General features: G+C 28.9%; 1 protein-coding gene and 1 long non-coding RNA gene across 4 annotated transcripts; one reads left to right on the plus strand and one right to left on the minus strand.

Moving 5' to 3' along the window:
- Positions 1 to 5,754: 5,754 nt before the first annotated feature.
- LOC112600321 (putative nuclease HARBI1) lies at positions 5,755 to 8,226 on the minus strand. Of its 3 annotated transcripts, none has more exons than XM_025347519.1 (5): positions 7,696 to 8,226; positions 6,979 to 7,265; positions 6,592 to 6,901; positions 6,176 to 6,457; positions 5,755 to 5,853 (listed from the first exon to the last, which is right to left on the minus strand). In XM_025347519.1, the coding sequence occupies exons 1-4, from the start codon at positions 7,899 to 7,901 to the stop codon at positions 6,193 to 6,195; spliced, it is 1,068 nt and encodes a 355-aa protein (XP_025203304.1). In that variant the 5' UTR covers positions 7,902 to 8,226; the 3' UTR covers positions 5,755 to 5,853; positions 6,176 to 6,192. The 3 variants fall into 3 exon arrangements, with proteins under 3 accessions (XP_025203304.1, XP_025203303.1, XP_025203302.1); XM_025347518.1 differs by having other exon boundaries at positions 5,755 to 5,857; XM_025347517.1 differs by lacking the exon at positions 5,755 to 5,853 and having other exon boundaries at positions 6,114 to 6,457.
- A 9,342-nt stretch (positions 8,227 to 17,568) lies between these two features.
- Positions 17,569 to 18,839, plus strand: LOC112600354. The gene is made up of 3 exons (XR_003114996.1): positions 17,569 to 17,616; positions 18,169 to 18,310; positions 18,581 to 18,839. It is a non-coding gene; the product is annotated as an uncharacterized LOC112600354 (long non-coding RNA).
- The last annotated feature ends 1,528 nt before the right edge of the window (positions 18,840 to 20,367 follow it).

Raw genomic sequence — 20,367 nt, forward strand, 5'->3', positions numbered from 1 at the left:
TACCAAATATCAAGCACAAAATGTTTAATAAGATCAAAAACACAATATACCAGAAACCAAATATTTTTAATGAATTAAATGACCACTGTAGAGGCCAACAATTGTTTAACACGCACAGAGATCAAATAATAAGTCTGGCTATTCTCATTTATTTAAACATTCGTTTTCACCATGCTGCTGCGTCAACAGAAAGGAAAAATAACATTTCTATAAGGAAAAAATTTACAAATATTGTTTTATTTCGAAATGAGTAGGTACTAAGAAAAAATGTTAGCCCTAACATATGTTTTAAATACTTAAAATACTATGTAATCAATTATAATAAAATAAATCAAATACCTATTATGGATAGCATGTGTATACCTCTTAAAATTATTACTTGGTCTAGACCACAGATAAATATATATTAAGTCTAGAATCTGTTCTAGACTAAGATTTATAACAATTAATAGGGTTTGGTACTTTATGTGCTTAAAATCAAATACCTATATCAATAAATCTATCACCATTAATTTATTTTTCTTAGATTAGGTATAATATACTTATAGTGGTTTTTGTCTTTGATTTGCATTAATTTAAATGATGGCAATAAAAACTATTATATAATATCAATGTATTGAATTTTAATGGTATTTTTGTTTATCATTAATAATATTTATTTATTTTTTATACATATAAAAATATGGTTTATTGTGTAAATAATATTGAATGAAAGTACATATTAAGGTATATAAATATATAATATTTAAAAGAATATATAAAAATATAAAATATACAGAAAAATTTATAAATTAAAAAAAATATGCAAAGTAGGAAATATGTATAAATATGTTGCAAAAAACTCAAATTTCAAATTCAGACACCACAAAACAAATTATATGGTAAGTGTTAATAACAATGTTTTTGATCTCAAGGAATGGCATCACTGTTGGCAAGCTAGAAATGACCGCACCACCCACCCGCATCCCACCTGGATGCTCCGTCTATGAGTATAAGGTCTATGGTTTAAACAGTAAAATATTGCAACAAACATGAAAAATACTCACAAATTAGATCTATGAAAAATATATAAATAATATAGTAGTATTAATACAATCTTAATAAAATATAATATAAAATTTACTATGGTGATAAATATGGAACCCTTTTTTGTTTTCTCCACATCAATATAATAATTTTTATGTTTTTGTATTAATTATAAACATAGATTATATTATTACTACAAGTATATTTAAAAGTATTTTTAAAAATTCCATAATTTTTATTTCACCCATTTAAATTTTGACAGGTTTATGATTTTATTTTTTAATATTATTATAAAAACATTTAAATAACAGTAATTTAAGTTTTAAATTTAAACACGTGTAAAGATTGTGGAGTTTTTAAAGAATACAAGAACTTATACTTATTGAGTAATACGTTCTTTAATTTTCTAAACACTAATATTATTTTATATAAAACAAAAATTACTGAGACAAATTTAAGGATTAACTAATATTACAAAACAAACTTAAAATCTCGATCAGAATAAAATAATATATTTTAACAAAATAAAAAATAACATACTAATCCTCTCTGAAAAATAAATAAAAATTTATAATATGTAATTGATAAAAAAAATTCATATTTTAAACTTAAAATATTAATAAGTTATTTTGACGTTCTTGTGAAGCCAATAGTAGCTTTAAAACATGAAATACGCATGATAATATACAATACAAGTAACTTGGTTAAAATTGTATATGGTATGTATAAATAATATAAAAACTATACTTAAAATAAATATAAAATTGGTGGCAACTATTTAATTACGACTTCCAAATATAATATTATAACATTAAATGCGACACATTTGATTTCTTTAATTTATATGTTTCTTACATTTAGATAAATCAAATGACAACAGTTATAGTAAAAATTGATAAAATAAATTAAGAGAAATGTATCACTAATATTTTAAAACACGTTAAATAATTAAAATGTAAAAACATAAAAACAACATACGCTTTAATTCTTCTATATAAAATAAAAACATAATATAGGAATGAGTTTTTTGTATTTATAGTTAAAATAATTAAAATAATTAATTGGGGTAAGTCTTATAAAACATATTAGAACAATATTATTGAAATTTAACTTACTGTAGTTCCCTTAAAAGATTAGTTATAAAATAATTAAAATATAATTCATTAAAAGTTAAAATGTTATTGAATTGTGAATAAAAACTCTACCCCCTGAAATAGTAGTTCTTTGCCATAATACTATTTGAACACACCAGGAAGATACGGTAGATCTAAAATTAGTAGGCCAGAAATAATTTCGGCATGAGATACGTTAAATAAACTAAGGAACGAGAAGAGAAGAGATTAAAGGAGAAACTAGAAATAATTATGTCAAACTGTTGACTACAACCCATACAGGCTATCATGAAAGATACGGTATTATATGGGATGAGTAATCCCGGGATGAATTCTAACAGAACGTATAATATGGGAAACGATCGGAAGCCTGTTCAAGGGTTCAAAACGTTGTGTTAAAAGAAATCACGCTGAAATATCTAACAAAGATAGCTAATGTATTCATTCACTGTCTGGTAGAAGACTATTTTTCGGACGAACGATAAGAGCAAATTGTTCTAATTAATTATCATGTAACAAGTAAACTACTAAAAAAAGTTCTAAGACGTAAGTTGGACAGGTTCTAGGCGAAAACAGAAAATTATCAAATAATGAGTTTGGTGTACTGAAAGATAAATTAAATCTGTGGGATTTTCGCGATACGATAAGATACAATCCCATAGTGTGATTCAAATTGCCCATAAAACTTTGTGTGCATTTAACCTAATTTATGTGGCGGCAAATGCCACCCAATACGGTATCACGAAAGAATAATGAGGAGTCATTAAATGACAAAAATGAACAAACAAAATCTGAATTCTCCAATACTACCCGTATCATAGGTGGTTAAACACGAGGAGTAAAGGCGATGATTCGTTGGGTTCCATAATTTATCATAAACCTTAAGTTACGTAAAACCAATGTGAAACATATTTAACTACTTAGATACATCTACGGCCCCAACCATCGAAAGAAGAGAGAGTTATCGACGTAATCATTGTAATTTAAACTAGATCCACGTAAAATTATACTAAAGATGGCACATCTAACCTTTATTCAATTCTTGAGCTAGCATGGTCGTTGACATTAATCACAATTTGGATTTGTGGTCATGAACTCAAAATGTTGTTACCTAAGACATTGGCAAATAAAACCATAAAAACTAAAAATTGTAATCCCAGAAAATACTTTAAAATAATACAAAATATCTCGAAAAATAGCTAAGTTTTAAGAAACGTATATCAATGTGAGTAATAAGACCATAATACAGTGGTTACGTTGTTACGTTAACATAATTTAACAAATCGTGGAAAAAAAGAGTTACAATGCTATAATTAACTCCTGTATGTGGCTTCTCAATGGAGTGCTAGTTTTCAGTTTGAAAACGAAATGGGTAGTCGTGAGTAAATACATAAATACGCGGACAAAATAGTGATAACCAAGGAGGAAGATGAGATAATATATGTCGATGACAGTGTAAATGTAATAACTAGGCAAGAAGGATCTGTGGAAGATCTGAAGACATCAACTATCAATTAAATATAAGGACAAACCGAGGAGCAGTAATTGGCTATTACGTAAATCAAGGTCGGAATGGTAAACGATACCCTATACATATATGGACTACAGCTAACTTCTTTAACGAAACCTTAACTCAAAAGAGCTAATAAAATTATAAAACTCTTAGGCCCAGTTTCACCATGTACGAGTTAAAGTGCGAATTAGTTAATCCTGAGTTACCGTCTAACTTTGAGTTAGCATTGTTTCAGTTTCACCATAGGTTTTTTGGTAGGAGTTAGTTAATCCGAATTAACCTCGTTCCAACAGTATTTCTTCCAGGTTTTTGGAGATAACGTTGATAACAATTCCGCATTTTCGCGTATCTATTATCTAATATCTACTATTTTTTCGCATGATCATAAATTCATAACTTTACTGCGGTATTTTGTTGTATTCTGTTTTCTGTACTTTTTATGCTTACGTTTACTGTTTGTGTTTCTACTGTTTTTAACTATGGATAAGCGTAAAAGAAACGTTAACTTCAGTGCTACGGAGGAAGAACTACTTGTGGAGTTGGTAAAAAAGTACCAAAACATAGTAGAAAATAAAAAAACAGATATGGTGATGTGGAAGGAAAAAGAGGAATGTTGGAGGAAGATTTCAGAAGAGTTTAATAGTCAAGGAGTGTTGGTGGCACGAAGTTGTGCACAGCTGCAGTTAAAATACAAAAATTTAAAAAAAGTTGTTAGGAAAAAAAGTGCATCAATAAGGTTAGTGTGATCATGATTTCATTTGTGACGATTCCAATGTCTTATTGATATTATTCATATTTTCTTTCCTTATATTTAAGATTTGAACATCTAAAAACAGGTGGTGGAAAAGACCTTTCCCAAGCCCTTAATCTTAGGGAAGAGAAGCTGAAAAGCATAATTCAATTGTCTGTAGATGGTCTCCAATCCGAATTCGACGATGATACTGAAGCCATCAGTACTGATAATTTAGTTAACGGTAAGCTCAAATTATTTTATACTACAAAATAGTTGCTGGACAGCTTATTAAAATGTTGTATATTTTCTTATACTTTTTGTCTTATGTTCCTATACTGACAATACCTATTCAACATTCAGACAATGAATTAATGGACAATGATGGGTACTATGAAGACAAGGACAACGAAACATACTATGTGACTGGTAAGACCATATTACATTTAATTAGTCTTTTAAAAAAATTCTTTAAGATTCTAACAGTGTTATGTTTTAAATAATTTTAGCTAAATAGTTTTAATTAAAAACATCTTATTTGCTGCAGAATAAATTATATTAACATTGATGCATATACAATACATATTACATAATATATACATTATACATATATTTATAATTTAAATAATTTAACATTTTAACATTTTCAGTGATGCCTGATTTAACTGAGGACTCCATACGATCAACTTTAACCAATAAACAAAGTAAGTTTCCAAACGTTGCATATTGTGTGTAGGTATTGCCTGGTACCTTTTCAAGCTTTTTTCTCATATTATATTTTGATTATTACCGACCAACCTCATTCATGATGATAATATCAAATTGTATATTTAATTAACATAACAAAACAAACATTATATTTAAAACAATATTTTATTAATACAAATAATACGTATAACATACATAATAGTTTATTTGATTTTTAAATAGGTACAATAATTATATTAAACATAATTTCAATATTTACAATATCTATTATTATTATAATCTTATTCTTAATTACGATTTTAATTTAAATAGCAATTTAATTATTCATGAATATGCTTTTGTTTTTCCAGAACCATTCAGGAAAGAAAACATAGATATAGATATACCTAGTAACTAATATAATAGCCTTTTTTTTTTTAATTTTATATTTATACAATAATACAAATAAATATATTAGGTACAAGAATCTTTTTAATTATATATCATTTTCTCAGGTGCAAGTGTCAGCCAATGGGACGTGGTAACTCCTCAACATATAAAACATGCTAAAAGTACTCCCCTCAGAAAAAATAGTGAGTTTTGCATGTTTGAATTTATTCTATTCAGCATTTGTATAATATATACTTATTATATTTTAGAAAAACATTTCAAAAGCCGATCCGCCGAGGCAACAAACCTCTTGCAGCAAAAGGACAAATTAGTAGGCTTACAAATAAAAGCGTTGGAGCAGGAGATTGGAATAAATGATGTTCGAAAAAGGAATGCTATCTTAAAAGAAGAGAAAATGAAATTAGAAATAGAACTTCTTAAAACAAAATTAAATAGTACAAAACATTAAGTTTTTTTTTTTAGCTAGAACTTAAAAGTGTGTTGCTACATAAATTATGTATACATTTAAAAGGTAAAAGTTATTATTATTATTTTTTTTTCGTTATTTGTTGCTACATAAATTACCTTAAGCATTTTATTAATATTGTTATTACTTCTGTTAATATTATTATTTGTTTTTGTTACTGTTATTTTCAAATCATTATAAATAATTAAAATGAAGTTCCTAAATCATAACTTTAATTTCTATTTACTTACCATATAACTGTTCAACCTCACTGTAAATTGGCAAAGTGGTCCCTGATCAACCGATCTCTTTCTTGCCTACCTCTTGTATTTCCTGGCAAATCGAAAAAGTCTTCTTCTCTGACATTTTCATCATAGTTGTCTTCACACAAATCATTTGGAACTTCATCATGCATATCAATACAGATATTATGCAAAACAGCACATGCCACTATTATTGCTTGGGTGTTACTCAAATTAACTGTAATTCCTTTGCTGAGTACTGGGAATCTTCGTTTTAAAACTCCAAAACATCTATAATATTGTAATAAATAACATTAATTTCTTACCCATGATAAAAAAAACATTGGTTAGATACAACAGGTACATATGATAATCACAAATTACATTTAAATCTATCCCACCATCTTCAACCAAGTAATATTTACCTTTCAATAACATTTCTAGTCCTGATGTGACTTTCATTGTACAACTGCTCGTTTTGTGTCCTAGGGGTCAGCAGAGGAGTCATAAGGTAGGGCTTCACTTCATACCCACCGTCACCTAAGAGATATCCTTTTATGAGTCCTGTTTCAAATTTATGTTTTATTAAAGAATTGTCAAAAATGGTTTGATCATGGCATGACCCTGGCCATCGAGCAACTATGTTTATAATTTTGAGCCATGGATTACAAATGCATTGGACATTGATAGAAAAAAAACCTTTCCTATTTCTGAAGGTTTCCCCATTATCTCCACCTATAAAAGTTACATTGAATCATAGTTGCATAAAAAGGAATATAGTTGGTGACAGTAGTATTATATTTTATTTATACCTGGTGACTGAATTTTTATATGGGTACAGTCTATAGCTCCTATTACTCTGGGAAATCTACTTCGGCTGTAAAACCCAGTAACTACTCTTTTTGTATCAACATCATTCATTGGGAACGACAAGAATTTTTGTTTTTGCTTTGCTATGGCTCTACATGTTTGGTGAATGTAACGACAGGCTGATGATTCACTAACTCCAACAAAGTCAGAAATAGCTAACAAAAAAGAACCTGTAGCAAGATACCTGAGTACCATGTACAGCTTACAAGGTGCCAATATTGCTCTGTTTCTGAAACAAAAATAGTAATACCGTAGGTAGAAGAAAAAATCACAGCAAAAACAACTTTTACATAAAGTTGAAGGATTTTCATATTGTTGGTTATTCGACGACAACAACAATATCTTTAATAAATAAGATAAAAACTTTAAAATAATTAGTTATTATTACATATTATATTGATCTCATTGGACGACTGATTAAGCTGACCTTACAAGATAGTTGGTATACAAGTTAGGACCATCCTGTCATCATAGCAATATTATAAATTGTCAGTTAATCCCCGTCCATCCGACCCATAGTTAAAAAAAAAGTTACACACCTTGATACTCCTATGCATATCCACACTTTAGTGTAATATAACAATAGATGTTGTTGTCTCCAACAGTATCACTGTTTTTCATGCAACAACTGTTTTCAAATTGTATTAAAAGCTACTTACCTTTGAGAAGGAGGTGATATTTCATTTTCTATCAATCTCAAGACCATACTAAACGTAGCTTTTGAAATACGAAATCGATTTATAAAATCATGATCGTCATACAGTTCACAATAGTTGACTCTTTCATAAAATATCCGAGGTCGACGTTGCATATCAATAATCTCTTCATCATCGTCATCGTTATCGTATAGTATTCGACGATACATTCTATTTTATTTGAACTCTTGTTTTAAAAATGCCCTATGTAGAAACTATGAAAACGTTGAAGTAAAAAATCCGAAGAAAAAAACAGCGCCAAACTTATAAAATTCTACATGTTATCTACATGATTACAATATTGTTAATAATTTATTATCATATAAACAATCCCTCCCACGACAACGCGGCTGATATCGTGGTCGTAACTTGGAGTTAGGTCATTATTACCTAGAATAATCGAGGGTTAAAATCTGGGAGTAAAGATTTTCATTAACTTGAAGTTATCACTTAACCCTAGATGGTGAAATTACATTTTTGCGCTAACTCCGAGTTATCGATAACTCGCTTTTTAACTCTTAGTGGTGAAACCGGGCCTTAAATAATTACCTGTGTCGTCTACAAAAACAAATATTATATACATTAATACTTTTATTAAATATAACTATTATAAAATTGTACAAAAATAAAAAGTAAAAGATAGTAAAAATTGTATTTCATTAATTTATAATAAAATATTATAAACCTAGGTTAAGAAAACGATAACAATGTTTAAACTATAAATATAATATAGTAGGTAATATTATTATTACATAATTATCAGTCACGTAGCTACGTGTGGGGGGCAGGGTGTACCTTGCTCACTCTAATATGTGTCCGGCCGTAGGCTGGCCCACCCAAAGTATTCAGAGGAGTCCTTTATTATAAGGTGGATTTTAATGTTAATCAAATTTTTAATATTGTATAAATACTACTCAAATAAAACCAAATATAACAGTTTTTTATTAGAATCTAATATAAGTTCCGTAACTAAGTATATTGTATTACATTTAAATTTTATTGCTACCATAAATCAGTGATTTTATTTTAAATTGTATGTAGCCATATAGGTAATACGAGTAGGTACCTATACATAGCATGTAGGGTTGGTTATAGGTATACGAGCCGTTATAGATTTTTTTTTTGTTTTTGTTTTTTTCTGGAATTTAGTTAATAAAAATGAAGATATTAATTTGGAAACGAATAATGCCGAGAATTATGCAATTGAGTGCATCGAACTTGAAATTGATTCTGAAACGTCTGAAACGGAAATTAAAATGGATTCTATTGATTCTAATGGTATTTTTGTATATTTTTTATTTAATTCAATTTAAATTATGTAATCGTGTAGTTTTAACTTTTAAGTTTTTAAACATTATTATTTTTAAATAACAACTCCTCATTTAAAAATAAAATTTGAAAAAACCACTATAATATAAGAATTAGTATGATTTAAAAAACTGAATATTTTATAATTACTTAGAGAAGACCTAAAATAGGGCAATAGGTACAATTAAATATTTATTTAGTATTTATTTTAAATATATTAAATAGAAAACCATTTTAAATAAAGATATTAAACATTTTATGAGTAATTGAATCATTTTTAGAAAAGTATTTGTTTAATGATTAAAAATAACCAATGAACCAATATTTTTATTATTCTATAAATTTAACATTTTTTATTTTTAATATTTGCAAAATCAATGAAATTATCTAATATTTATCTGGATAAATTATTATTAATCTATTCCCAACACTGATGATAAACAAAATAAATTCATTATTTGTCTGGTTCCGTTTTAGACTATTTATTATTATTATTATTGTATATTAAAAAGATGTTGTAATCATTAATAATAATTTTCATTATATTGTTGCTATTTACAGATATTATTCGTTTTGAAAAAAAAATGTGTGTATTTAAACACAAAATATAATTTTTAAGAGCAACGTTTACGGAAAAACATTGATTCAGCCTAATGTAATTCTAAAAGTAAAATAAATTATTTTAACAGTGATATGAAATAATAGCACAACATATTATTATGTGTTTTTACTGGAGTAGACAAACCATTTCTGGTGACAATCTATTTTCGTGCACTTTAATTTACCATTGAAATTGTTTAGTATTTAGTAATTTAGAATTAAAAACTATGTTAAAAAAACGATAAGAATGACGTATAAGCTATAAATATTATATAGTAATATTATTATTATAATTTTATGTATATAATATCTATAAACAGTACGTAATAATTTCATTTTATGTATAAAATTATGTTTTCAAAATACCATTTTTAATTTCAATAAAAAAATTTTAAATGTATAATACTATATAATAACAAGTAGGTCAAAAGTATCTAGATATCAAAATTGATTGTATTGTATGGATAAAACCAAAATCATAATATGGTCCATTGATCATATTGTTATTTATTATCACCATGGGTAAAACCTAAGTCTACAAACGACATTGTCAAAATTTAACAGATCAACGGTATTAGAAATATTCGAATAGTGTCGTCAATGACATTTTATACGTCGTTGATTTATATGTCATTCACAATTCTCAATCTTACTCTCGACAATTTTCGTCTCTTTTAAGCTTTTCATATCATAATATTAAAATTTAATAATTTGTATTCATCTATACTTTTGAAAAATAAAAATATTTATTCATTATTAATATTTTATCTCTATTAAATCTTATTCAAGTAATAGCTAATGTATAGTCTCAAAAACTCATATTTCCAAAAATTAAATTATCTTTGTTTAATACTATAATTGATCATCACCATCCACCATATAGTATATATATTAATATATAAGAAGATAATTTTTCCAAGGATAAGAATTAATAGGATTTTATTAGTTCCCAATTTTTTATAATATTTTCCACGGCGAGCATTAAAGACAACCATCAATCTTATTAATCTTAACATGTTCTTTTACTTCAATCTATCCACACTTCAAAAATGTAAAAAAAACTTTTAATGTTTTACTCCTTACAGAAAATTGATAAATTATTTACATCAGGGGTTAGCAACCATTTTGTTTTCAAGGGCCAAAAACCAATAAAAAATGTTCACGGGCCTTATTTTATTTACAATTTACTTTTTAAACTTGAAATAAAGTTTTAATTAATTTATTTAAGTTTCATCAGTATTTGGTACTTATATTAATTTAACGTGGTATATATTAACAATAAAGGTAATCAACTAAAATATATTTTAATAATACATATATCTCAGTTTTATGTTGAATATAAAGTGCGTAAATGGTTACTTACTATTACACATAATAATATGTAACTGTAATATTATGTTGTGAACTTCTGTAAACAGTTTTATTCAGTAAATATGAGTTAGTAAGTAAGCGTTTATTATTGTAAACGGGTAGAGTGTTATGGTCCCACGGGTTTGAAGACATTTACTAGAGACAGTTCTGAGCTGAGCGAGCACCTTCCGTATCTTGCTGTCTGTATAAGAATCAGTGTTGTACTGTTAGCGCATGCAGTAGAGCCTCCATAAATTGTGATTCGTTCAATAAGATTATAATTTTTTTGACCGCGGCCAGCGTAGCAATTCACATCGTTGTTAATTGCTCCGCGCTATGCGTACACTACCTAGTGCAATTCGTAACCGACTTTATTCTAACTTAGCTCAAAATCTAAAGGAAGTTAATCCACGCACTTGCATAAAACTCTAATTCAAATCGACCGTAAACGAAATCCTACACGGTAAAATAAGTGTTAAAACTAATTAGATCGATAATCTATTAAGCGCATGGTTCAAACTAATTAGATCGATTAACTATCAAGCGTACGGTTCCAGGCACCGTGCTCGCACGCGACCTTGGTACCGTAGATAACATCGCGGCGCAATGCCGCCCAAGATAAACATACCTATCAACAAGCAGTTCTCTGCAACTAACAGCATACAGAGCGGTTCAAATACTGAAGTGAATCCATTAAAAATTGTCATAACTAAAAACATACAGAACACTTCGACTGACAGCACAAATTGGATAATTAAAACAGGAAAACACACGTCTTCTCCAGGTAACTCACCTACATCTAAAGCAAACAACAGCAACCTTAACAAATTTACATATACCTCTCCCAACCGCTATGAAGTACTCAACAACATAAGCGAAGATTCAAATAACGAAAATGATGTCGCAAATGATCAAATGCAAACTGAAAATATCATACAGCCACCAACCCCTCCACCAATTTTTATCATTACTAAAGTCAACTATCAAGATTTCTATAACCAAATAAAAAGTTTGGTTGGCAACGAAGAATTCTTATGCGAAACTACAACCAAAAATCTTAAGTTAATACTAAAATCCCCTCATTCTTTCCGTCAAGTAATTAAATTATTAAACGATAACACTGTGGAATATTTCACATACCAAGCAAAGGAAGACAAATCTTATCGAGTAGTACTAAAAAACCTACACCCCACAACGCCCACGGAAATTATTACTCATGAACTCGAAGATCTTGGATTTTCGGTCAGAAACGTTACCAATATAAAGAAGAAAAACGAAAACAGCAATCCACTCCTAATCTTTTACATCGACCTGAACCCAGCGCCAAACAACCCAGAAATATTCAAGCTTAAGACGCTATGCCACTCAATAGTCAAGATTGAAGAACCTCACTCCAGGCGAGACCTACCACAATGCCACAGATGCCAAAACTACGGGCATACGCGTACTTACTGCAATCGTACACCTAGATGTGTCCGTTGTGGTCAAGCTCATGTCTCCGACATGTGCGAAAAACCAAAGAACACCCCAGCAACTTGCGCTCTATGTGGAAAAGACCACCCAGCAAACTACAGAGGATGCGCGGTACACAAAGAACTTCAAAAGTCCAGAAACACGGTAGCCTCAACCACACATAAGAAACCAATGGCAAACATTCAAGTACCCAAACGACAAGGTCAAACTTAACAAATTGAACAGCAAAATAAAAAAGGCTATCCAACACGACAGTAACCAATCCTACAATAATTATGTGGAATCACTAACCACAAAAAATTCATCTCTTTGGAAAGCGACCAAATCTCTACTCCGCCTAAATCAACCTACCCCTCCTTTAAGAAACGAAGACAACTCATGTGTTATTACCGACTCTGACAAAGCAAATATCTTTGCTCAACACCTGGAAAACTCTTTTTCTCCTCATGATATCCAACCCAGTCATATCCAACTAAAAATCGTAGAAAAGTACCTTGATGCTCCTCTACCGATGTCCATGCCTGCCAAACCTACATCTCCCGACGAAATCAACACCATAATCAAAAATATTCCTACCAAAAAATCCCCAGGTCACGACCTAATAACGAATTATATAGTAAAAAAACCTACCACGTAAAGCCATAGTGTTCTTATCTCACCTTTACAATGCAATACTCAGACTATCCTTCTTCCCAAACTCCTGGAAGCACTCCATCGTAATACTCATTCTCAAGCCAAATAAACCTCCCGAAAACCCAGCATCATACAGACCGATAAGTCTTCTCCCTACCCTCTCAAAAATATTCGAAAAAATTCTCTTAAAAAGACTCATCCCTCTTGCCACCGAAGCTATTATCATCCCTCACACACAGTTCGGTTTTAGAGCTCATCACTCAACTATCCACCAACTTCATCGCACTGTCGACAAAATCTCTAACGCACTGGAGAAGAAAGAATTCTGTCCTACTGTATTTCTGGATGTCTCACAGGCTTTCGACCGGGTCTGGCATGAGGGGCTACTCTACAAACTAAAAAAGTTTCTCCCAGCACCTTATTTCTTATTAATAAAATCCTACCTATCTGATCGCTCCTTTAAGGTTCGTCTAAAAAATAGCTATTCAACCAGCCATCGCATTAGCGCAGGTGTCCCCCAAGGTAGTGATATCGCTCCCTTTCTATATTCTGTGTTCACTCACGACATCCCCAAAACACCCTTCACTTTTCTTGGAACATATGCCGATGACACACTAATTTCAGCATCACACCAGGATTCCGCAACCGCTTGTCGGATGATCCAAAGTCACCTTAACATGATAAATCTATGGACAAAACGGTGGAAAATAAAAATAAATGAAACGAAGTCTATTCATGTAACTTTTACATTGCGCAAATACGTTTGCCCTCCCGTCACATTTAACAACATAGTAATTCCTTCGTCAGACGAAGTAAAATACCTATGGCTAATACTGGACAAACGCCTCAACTGAAGCTCGCATATTAAACAAAAACGTAAATCAGTGAACTCCAGACTTCATCTTTTGAGACCCCTATTAAAATCAAAACTTTCCTTAACCAACAAACTTACGATATACAAATCGATAATCCGCCCGGCTTGGCTCTATGGCATCCAACTATGGGGGCCAGCAAAACCATCAAACACCAAAACCCTCCAAGCATTCCAGTCCATATGCCTACGCCTTATAACCTCTGCCCCTTGGTATGTTACCAATAAAAACCTCCATAAAGATCTGAACATGCCAACCCTTAACGACCTAGCCAAATCCTATTATTCAAAATTCCACTCAATGCTCCGCGCTCATTCAAACCCCATCATTTAAAGTTTATCCTCTACATCTATCATTCCTAGAAGGTTAAAAAGGCAATGGCCAAGAGATCTTCTCAACACCTAACAAAAAAAAAAAAAAAAAAAAAAAAAAAAAAAAAACAATAATTAAATAAACTCAAACCCAAATTTCTGGTCAGGTGGCACTGCTGGGAGCCTTCCTTCTCTTGTTATTATTATTTTTCTTTTCATATTACTTACTTACTCTGTCACCACACTTACTCATTATACACTTATGTATAGATTGTAAATATACTTTATTTTTAATAAAAAAAAAAAAAAAAAGATTATAATTGTTATATGCACAACGATAATCATCCTGTGCAATGTATTAAAAATAAAACAGTTTAATAAGCATAAATTAATTTATAATACAGGGTGTTGCACGATAAATATGTCAAACTTCAAGAGGTACTTCTACACCTCAAATGCAACAAAAAAACTCCTTATGACCATTATCGAACTTTCATTAATAAGGGAGAGGTGGGGATTTTTGTGTTTTTTTGATCGAACGCAAGTTTCATTCATAATAATTCGCATATCTGCTGAACCGTTGATCCTACAATAAATTTGAATACACCGCTGAAAAGCACATATAATTGGGATTAATAAAACTTACCCTTCAAAGTTCCTACATCATTTTTTGGGTTAAAGAAATAACACAAATTATTTAAAACTTTAAATTGTCAAAATTTTAATAAATTTCAATGTTGTTTAACAACAATTAATTTCCAAGGCAGTGCCAATTTCATAAAAACTTTAAAATTTTATAAGCTTTTGGACGGGGTACTCGAGTTTTTCATTCAACCATTTCGAGGGCCCACTATTCCACGTTATGTGCAGAAGTTTAGGTTAGGTCATAAAAAAAAACAATCTACCGTACCGACCTTACCCCTACCACAGTTCATAACCCCTACAACAGCTAATGGCCCTAGTCCCCGAAACTTAAGCTCAATACAAAAAAAAAAAAGAAACTCATATTCTACACTACATATTTCATAAATTTGTAGGTAAATTAATATATTATTATTATATAATTAAAATTAATATAATTATTTAATATAACCACAATAAATATACATTTTCTCGATTAACTATGTCTATTTAAATTCCTTGGCCTGTGCTTTGCATAATAATATAAATCAAAACTTAAAATAGAAATTATAATTATTATCTATAATATATAAATATATATATAAAATAACAATTAAAATCTTTAAATAAAGAAATTAAACAGCGATGTAAATGCCAAGGCACGACTACAAACAAGATTCTCATAAGCGCGACCACTAAGGGGCAAAGCTATACTGGATATTGACGTCACGCGTAGCCCACGCCCACTAAAAACGTACGCGAAATTTTTTTAGTTCAATAACTCAGTCAATTTTAATTTTTAATAAAAATTAAAAAAACACGGGTCTTTTTATTTACTGTCTGTAAGAGATTTAAGTAATAATAAAAGATATGTTCAAGTCCTAATTGTAGATTCCCGCTGTCATAAAGTGTTCAATACTTTTGTACGCCAATGTCCATTTTGTGGAAGGTTTAAGAGTTTGTGGTCTTTTAATAATTTTAGAGATAAGTTATCTAATATCCCAATGTATCTAGCAATATTTGGCTTAAGACTCTTCATTACATATTATCTAGTTATTTCTTATTGTGCCATTCCAGAGTCTATACGTCTACAAAGTGATTCAATTTCATTGATATATGCAATAGGTAGTTCATCATCTAATTGCTTTCTTTTTTCGAGTAATAATCGAAGCTTATCTTTATGAGCTATGGGTTCGAATTCAATTAAAAGTTCCTTTTCTAAATCATCTCATTAATTAAAATTTTGATTTTCAATGTTTTCATAAAAAGTTAGTGATGAGACCTCTAAAAATGTAGGTAAAAATTGTAATTTTTCTTGTTCAGTCCAACTATTAATTGAAGCTGCTCTTTGATTTTTTTTTTAAAATGCGTCTATGCTTTCAGATAAAGATCCAGAAAAAGTACCTGGTTTGAAATAGGGTTTTTTACTATCCATCGCATTTGTTTTAGTTTGATTATATAAGTTTTGACAATTGTCATTTATTGTTACAAAATCGTTTGAGTAAGATTCTTCGTTTAAATATTTTAATAATCTATTTTTAAGTTCTGCAACTGTTCCCGCACTATTTAAATTTCTTTTATTTAACTCTGAAATTAATTGAGGTTTCTTAAATTTGTTTATTTCATCTGATAGTGAAACAAAAATTGGTTCTTCTATTACATTCTCTTGATCAATATTATTTTGTGACATTTGCGACAATTTTATTTATTAATTAATTAATTAATTAATTTTATTATTATTATTTTTTTGTATCAAGGATTTTTAATCGCAGTAGGAGCTACTAGGTGGGCCTCATTTTGTATTAATTTGGAAAGGGATTATATACATATATATATAGGGTGTTCCAAATTTCATGTGACAGCAGATTTCAGCATGATATATTTAAATTAGGAAAAAATGACCTATGTGAAAACCTTTTTGAATCATATAAGCTAAAATAATTTGATATAAATTTTTTTTTTTTATTAATTAAAAAGGGGAAATTTTAGGGGTAACTTTTAAAATTCAAATGGGAACATATATTTTTGAAATACGATTTGTGCACAGCTTAATTTTAAATGAATTTTGACGGGTCATTAACAAAAATATCTTAATAATTGAATGAGTTATCGACATCTGAATATTGGTGTTAAATTATTAAATTTCTACAGTGAATAACACTAAAAGTGCTTCTGTTGTACAACCTTAATAATCTGGGTATGTAATTATCAATTTATTATAGTAAACAGTAGTCATTACAAAACGTATATCAGTATTATCGTTTGATATTATTACCAATTAGAGATTATTTTTATTTATGGTGTCCTAATTGCATTTCTTAATCTGACAATCAATGACTTTGTAAAATAAAATAATATATTAATATGTAGGTATAACCTATAAGAGTCTAAGACTGTGATAATAGCGTTTTGTATTATTCAATTATTTTATCAATGATAATAGTGATATAAGTTTAAAGATATGATTTATAACCTTAAAATTATTTTATTTTTATTTTTTACTGAAATACTATATGTGTAAATAAAAATAGCCGTTAACGCCGTTAACGAATTAATTTGATGACTTAAATTTAAATAACTGACAAACGCGTAGTGTGTGTACTCGTACAGTTGTATATTGTTACTGGGAATTTGTTACTAGAAAAACGTTCAAACCAACATTTAATCGTGAGAAAACCATTTGGAAAGTTTGATTTTTGGCAGGAAATTTTTCCTTAGTAAGTAGTTATTTTTTAAATAGATAATAGCCTTAGTTATAGTAACCTATTAACTACTTTATGAGTTACTTATAAATTAAATTGTATTACTAAAGACCAAGACCAGATTTTTGTGCACCAAATACCTAAAAATCAATTAAAATTTTGAACTATGCAAAATTCAATTTCATGTATTTGTGTTTAATAGGCACCCATAATATAATTTAATTTAATTTATAATATTTTGTTAATTAACTATCATGCTTTCATACTATAATAGCCAAATGGTTATACATTGTATTTGTATATCATGATCGTTAGTTGTCACATTTTTGCTATGCAAAATAAAACTATTAAAATTAATCGATTTCGATCCATAGAGATTTACGAATACATAGGTACAAATTCAATACAATTTTAGATATGGAATTACAAAGTGAAAATTTCAATTTGCACAAGAATCTAGTCTTTATAATTTAAAAATTAATTTATGCTAGGTACCTAATTGAAATGTTTTTTTTATTTTTTTTATGAAAGTTGTAAAAGCTTAAACATATTATGTTTATCATTTAGAAAGAATATTGAAGGAATAATTGAAATAAAGTTATATCTCTGTTATATCCAGTTCAATCAAATTAGATTACATATTACAATGAATACCAAATAATCACAACCGCAACAAGATTATATTCCAATTATTCGATTATAGAAGTAGGTAGGTATGAAGATCTTTATGTATGATTAATTAAATAAAATGTACTCGTTAAATTATTTATTGTGTAGTATCTATAAGTTAAACCATATCACTAAAGCATCTTACTAAAAGACACCTATTGCATTAGGTGTTCAAATTGATGTCCAGCTTCTAGTACACAGTTTTCGAAACGTTCCATTAACTTTCGTCCAGTGGCATTTTTTAATGTTTCTTTTGACAATTTAAAACATGCAGATTTTATTTTTTCTTTCATGTCATTGATGTCTACAGATTCAGTTTTATATACTTTATCTTTAAGATAACCCCATAAGAAAAAGTCTGGGCATGTTAAATCTGGAGACCTTGGAGGCCAGGAAATTGGACCAACTGTTCCAATCCATTTTTTACCAAATGTGTCATTTAAGAATGATTTTACAATCTAAGCATTATGAGCTGGGCAACCATCTTGTTGAAAGTACATATCGTTCCGTATGTCAAGAGGCACATCTTCCAATAATATGGGTAAAATATTTTTTAAAAAGTTTAAATATTTTTCCCCAGTTAATATACCTAAATGAAATATATTAATGTAGTGTTTAATATTTTTTTACAGATGTGGCTGTTTAATATATTTTGATTAAAAATATATGTACATACCTTCAAAAAAATATGGCCCTACCAAGCAATCACCTACAATTCCACACCACACATTTATACTCCACATAACTTGGAATTTACTTTCCCTCATCCAACAAGGATTCTTGTCACTCCAATAACGAGAATTTTGACGGTTCAATATTCCGTTATTTTGGAACTTACATTCATCAGTCCATAATACTTTCTTTATAAGTGAAGGATCATCTTCCATCATAGACTGTTTAAATATAGTATTATTGTTTAATTAAGTATCAATGTAACAATGTATAAAAATATAAATAAATTTTATGAATGTTTTTAAATAAAAATTCAATGAAGTTTTTTTTTTTATACAAAACATGATTACTAACCTGAAACCAAGCAATAAAATTCATACGTTTATCATAATCAGTAACACGGAGATGTTGAACTATATGTATTTTATAAGGAAACATATTTTGCCTTTTTAAAATTCTATGTATTGAAGTTTTCGGTATACCAAGATCTTTAGATGCTTTAGATAAAGAACTATTTGGATATGCTGTAAAGTATGTAATTACATTTTCTTCGGCAGGGATATTGGTCACAATTCTCATGTGTGACTCGTGTTTTCTGTCTGGAAAATGTCCTGTCTTCCTTAAACTATTAACTAAACGCGAGAAAATCATCCGAGAAGGTTGATTTCTGGTAGGAAATCTTTCTCTGTATAGCTCCAGTGATTTTCGACTATTACCGTTACACTCATTATATACAAAAACCATATCAACTTTCTCGTCGTTGGTATACATATTATGGCATGGAAAATTATACACTAACTTTGAAAATAAAGTTGGGTAAAACAATAAACAATAAAATAAATAAAAAATATAAAATATATATTTTATTAAAAACTATATAGTTTAAATACAAATATATATTAAATATATTAAATACACAACTATATGAATTATTATACAGAGGAAAAATGTTAACATCTGTGATTAGATTAAGTATAGGTTTTCCCTAAATATAGGTAAAAATGATTTTACAATATTATCTTATACATCCAATACAACAGTCTAGTATCTGAAGTCTACTTTACATGATATGTACATATTATTTTAAAGTATACATTAGATATTTTTATTAACATTTTTTCATTTGTATTAATTTAAAATTAAACATTGTTTTAATTTTAAATAAAAATGGATAAATATCCTGAGACTTATGAAGACTACCAAGCAATGAATCCAAAAAATAGCGTTTCAGAATTGGAATTTTATAAACATGGCTATTCATTATTGTTTCAATCATTGGAAACTAAAATGCAGGTAAAATATTTCTACTCTGCTATTTAAAATTAGTTCACTTAAGTCAGGTGTAAAATATCATTTTAATTTTTAAACCATATTGCTTCCTGTGAGTTAAGCACAATTAAAAATATATCAACCAAATATTAAAAA

This window comes from Melanaphis sacchari, unplaced genomic scaffold, assembly GCF_002803265.2.
Source record: "Melanaphis sacchari strain LSU unplaced genomic scaffold, SCAv2.0 Contig63_pilon_pilon, whole genome shotgun sequence".
Lineage (NCBI taxonomy): Eukaryota > Metazoa > Arthropoda > Insecta > Hemiptera > Aphididae > Melanaphis > Melanaphis sacchari.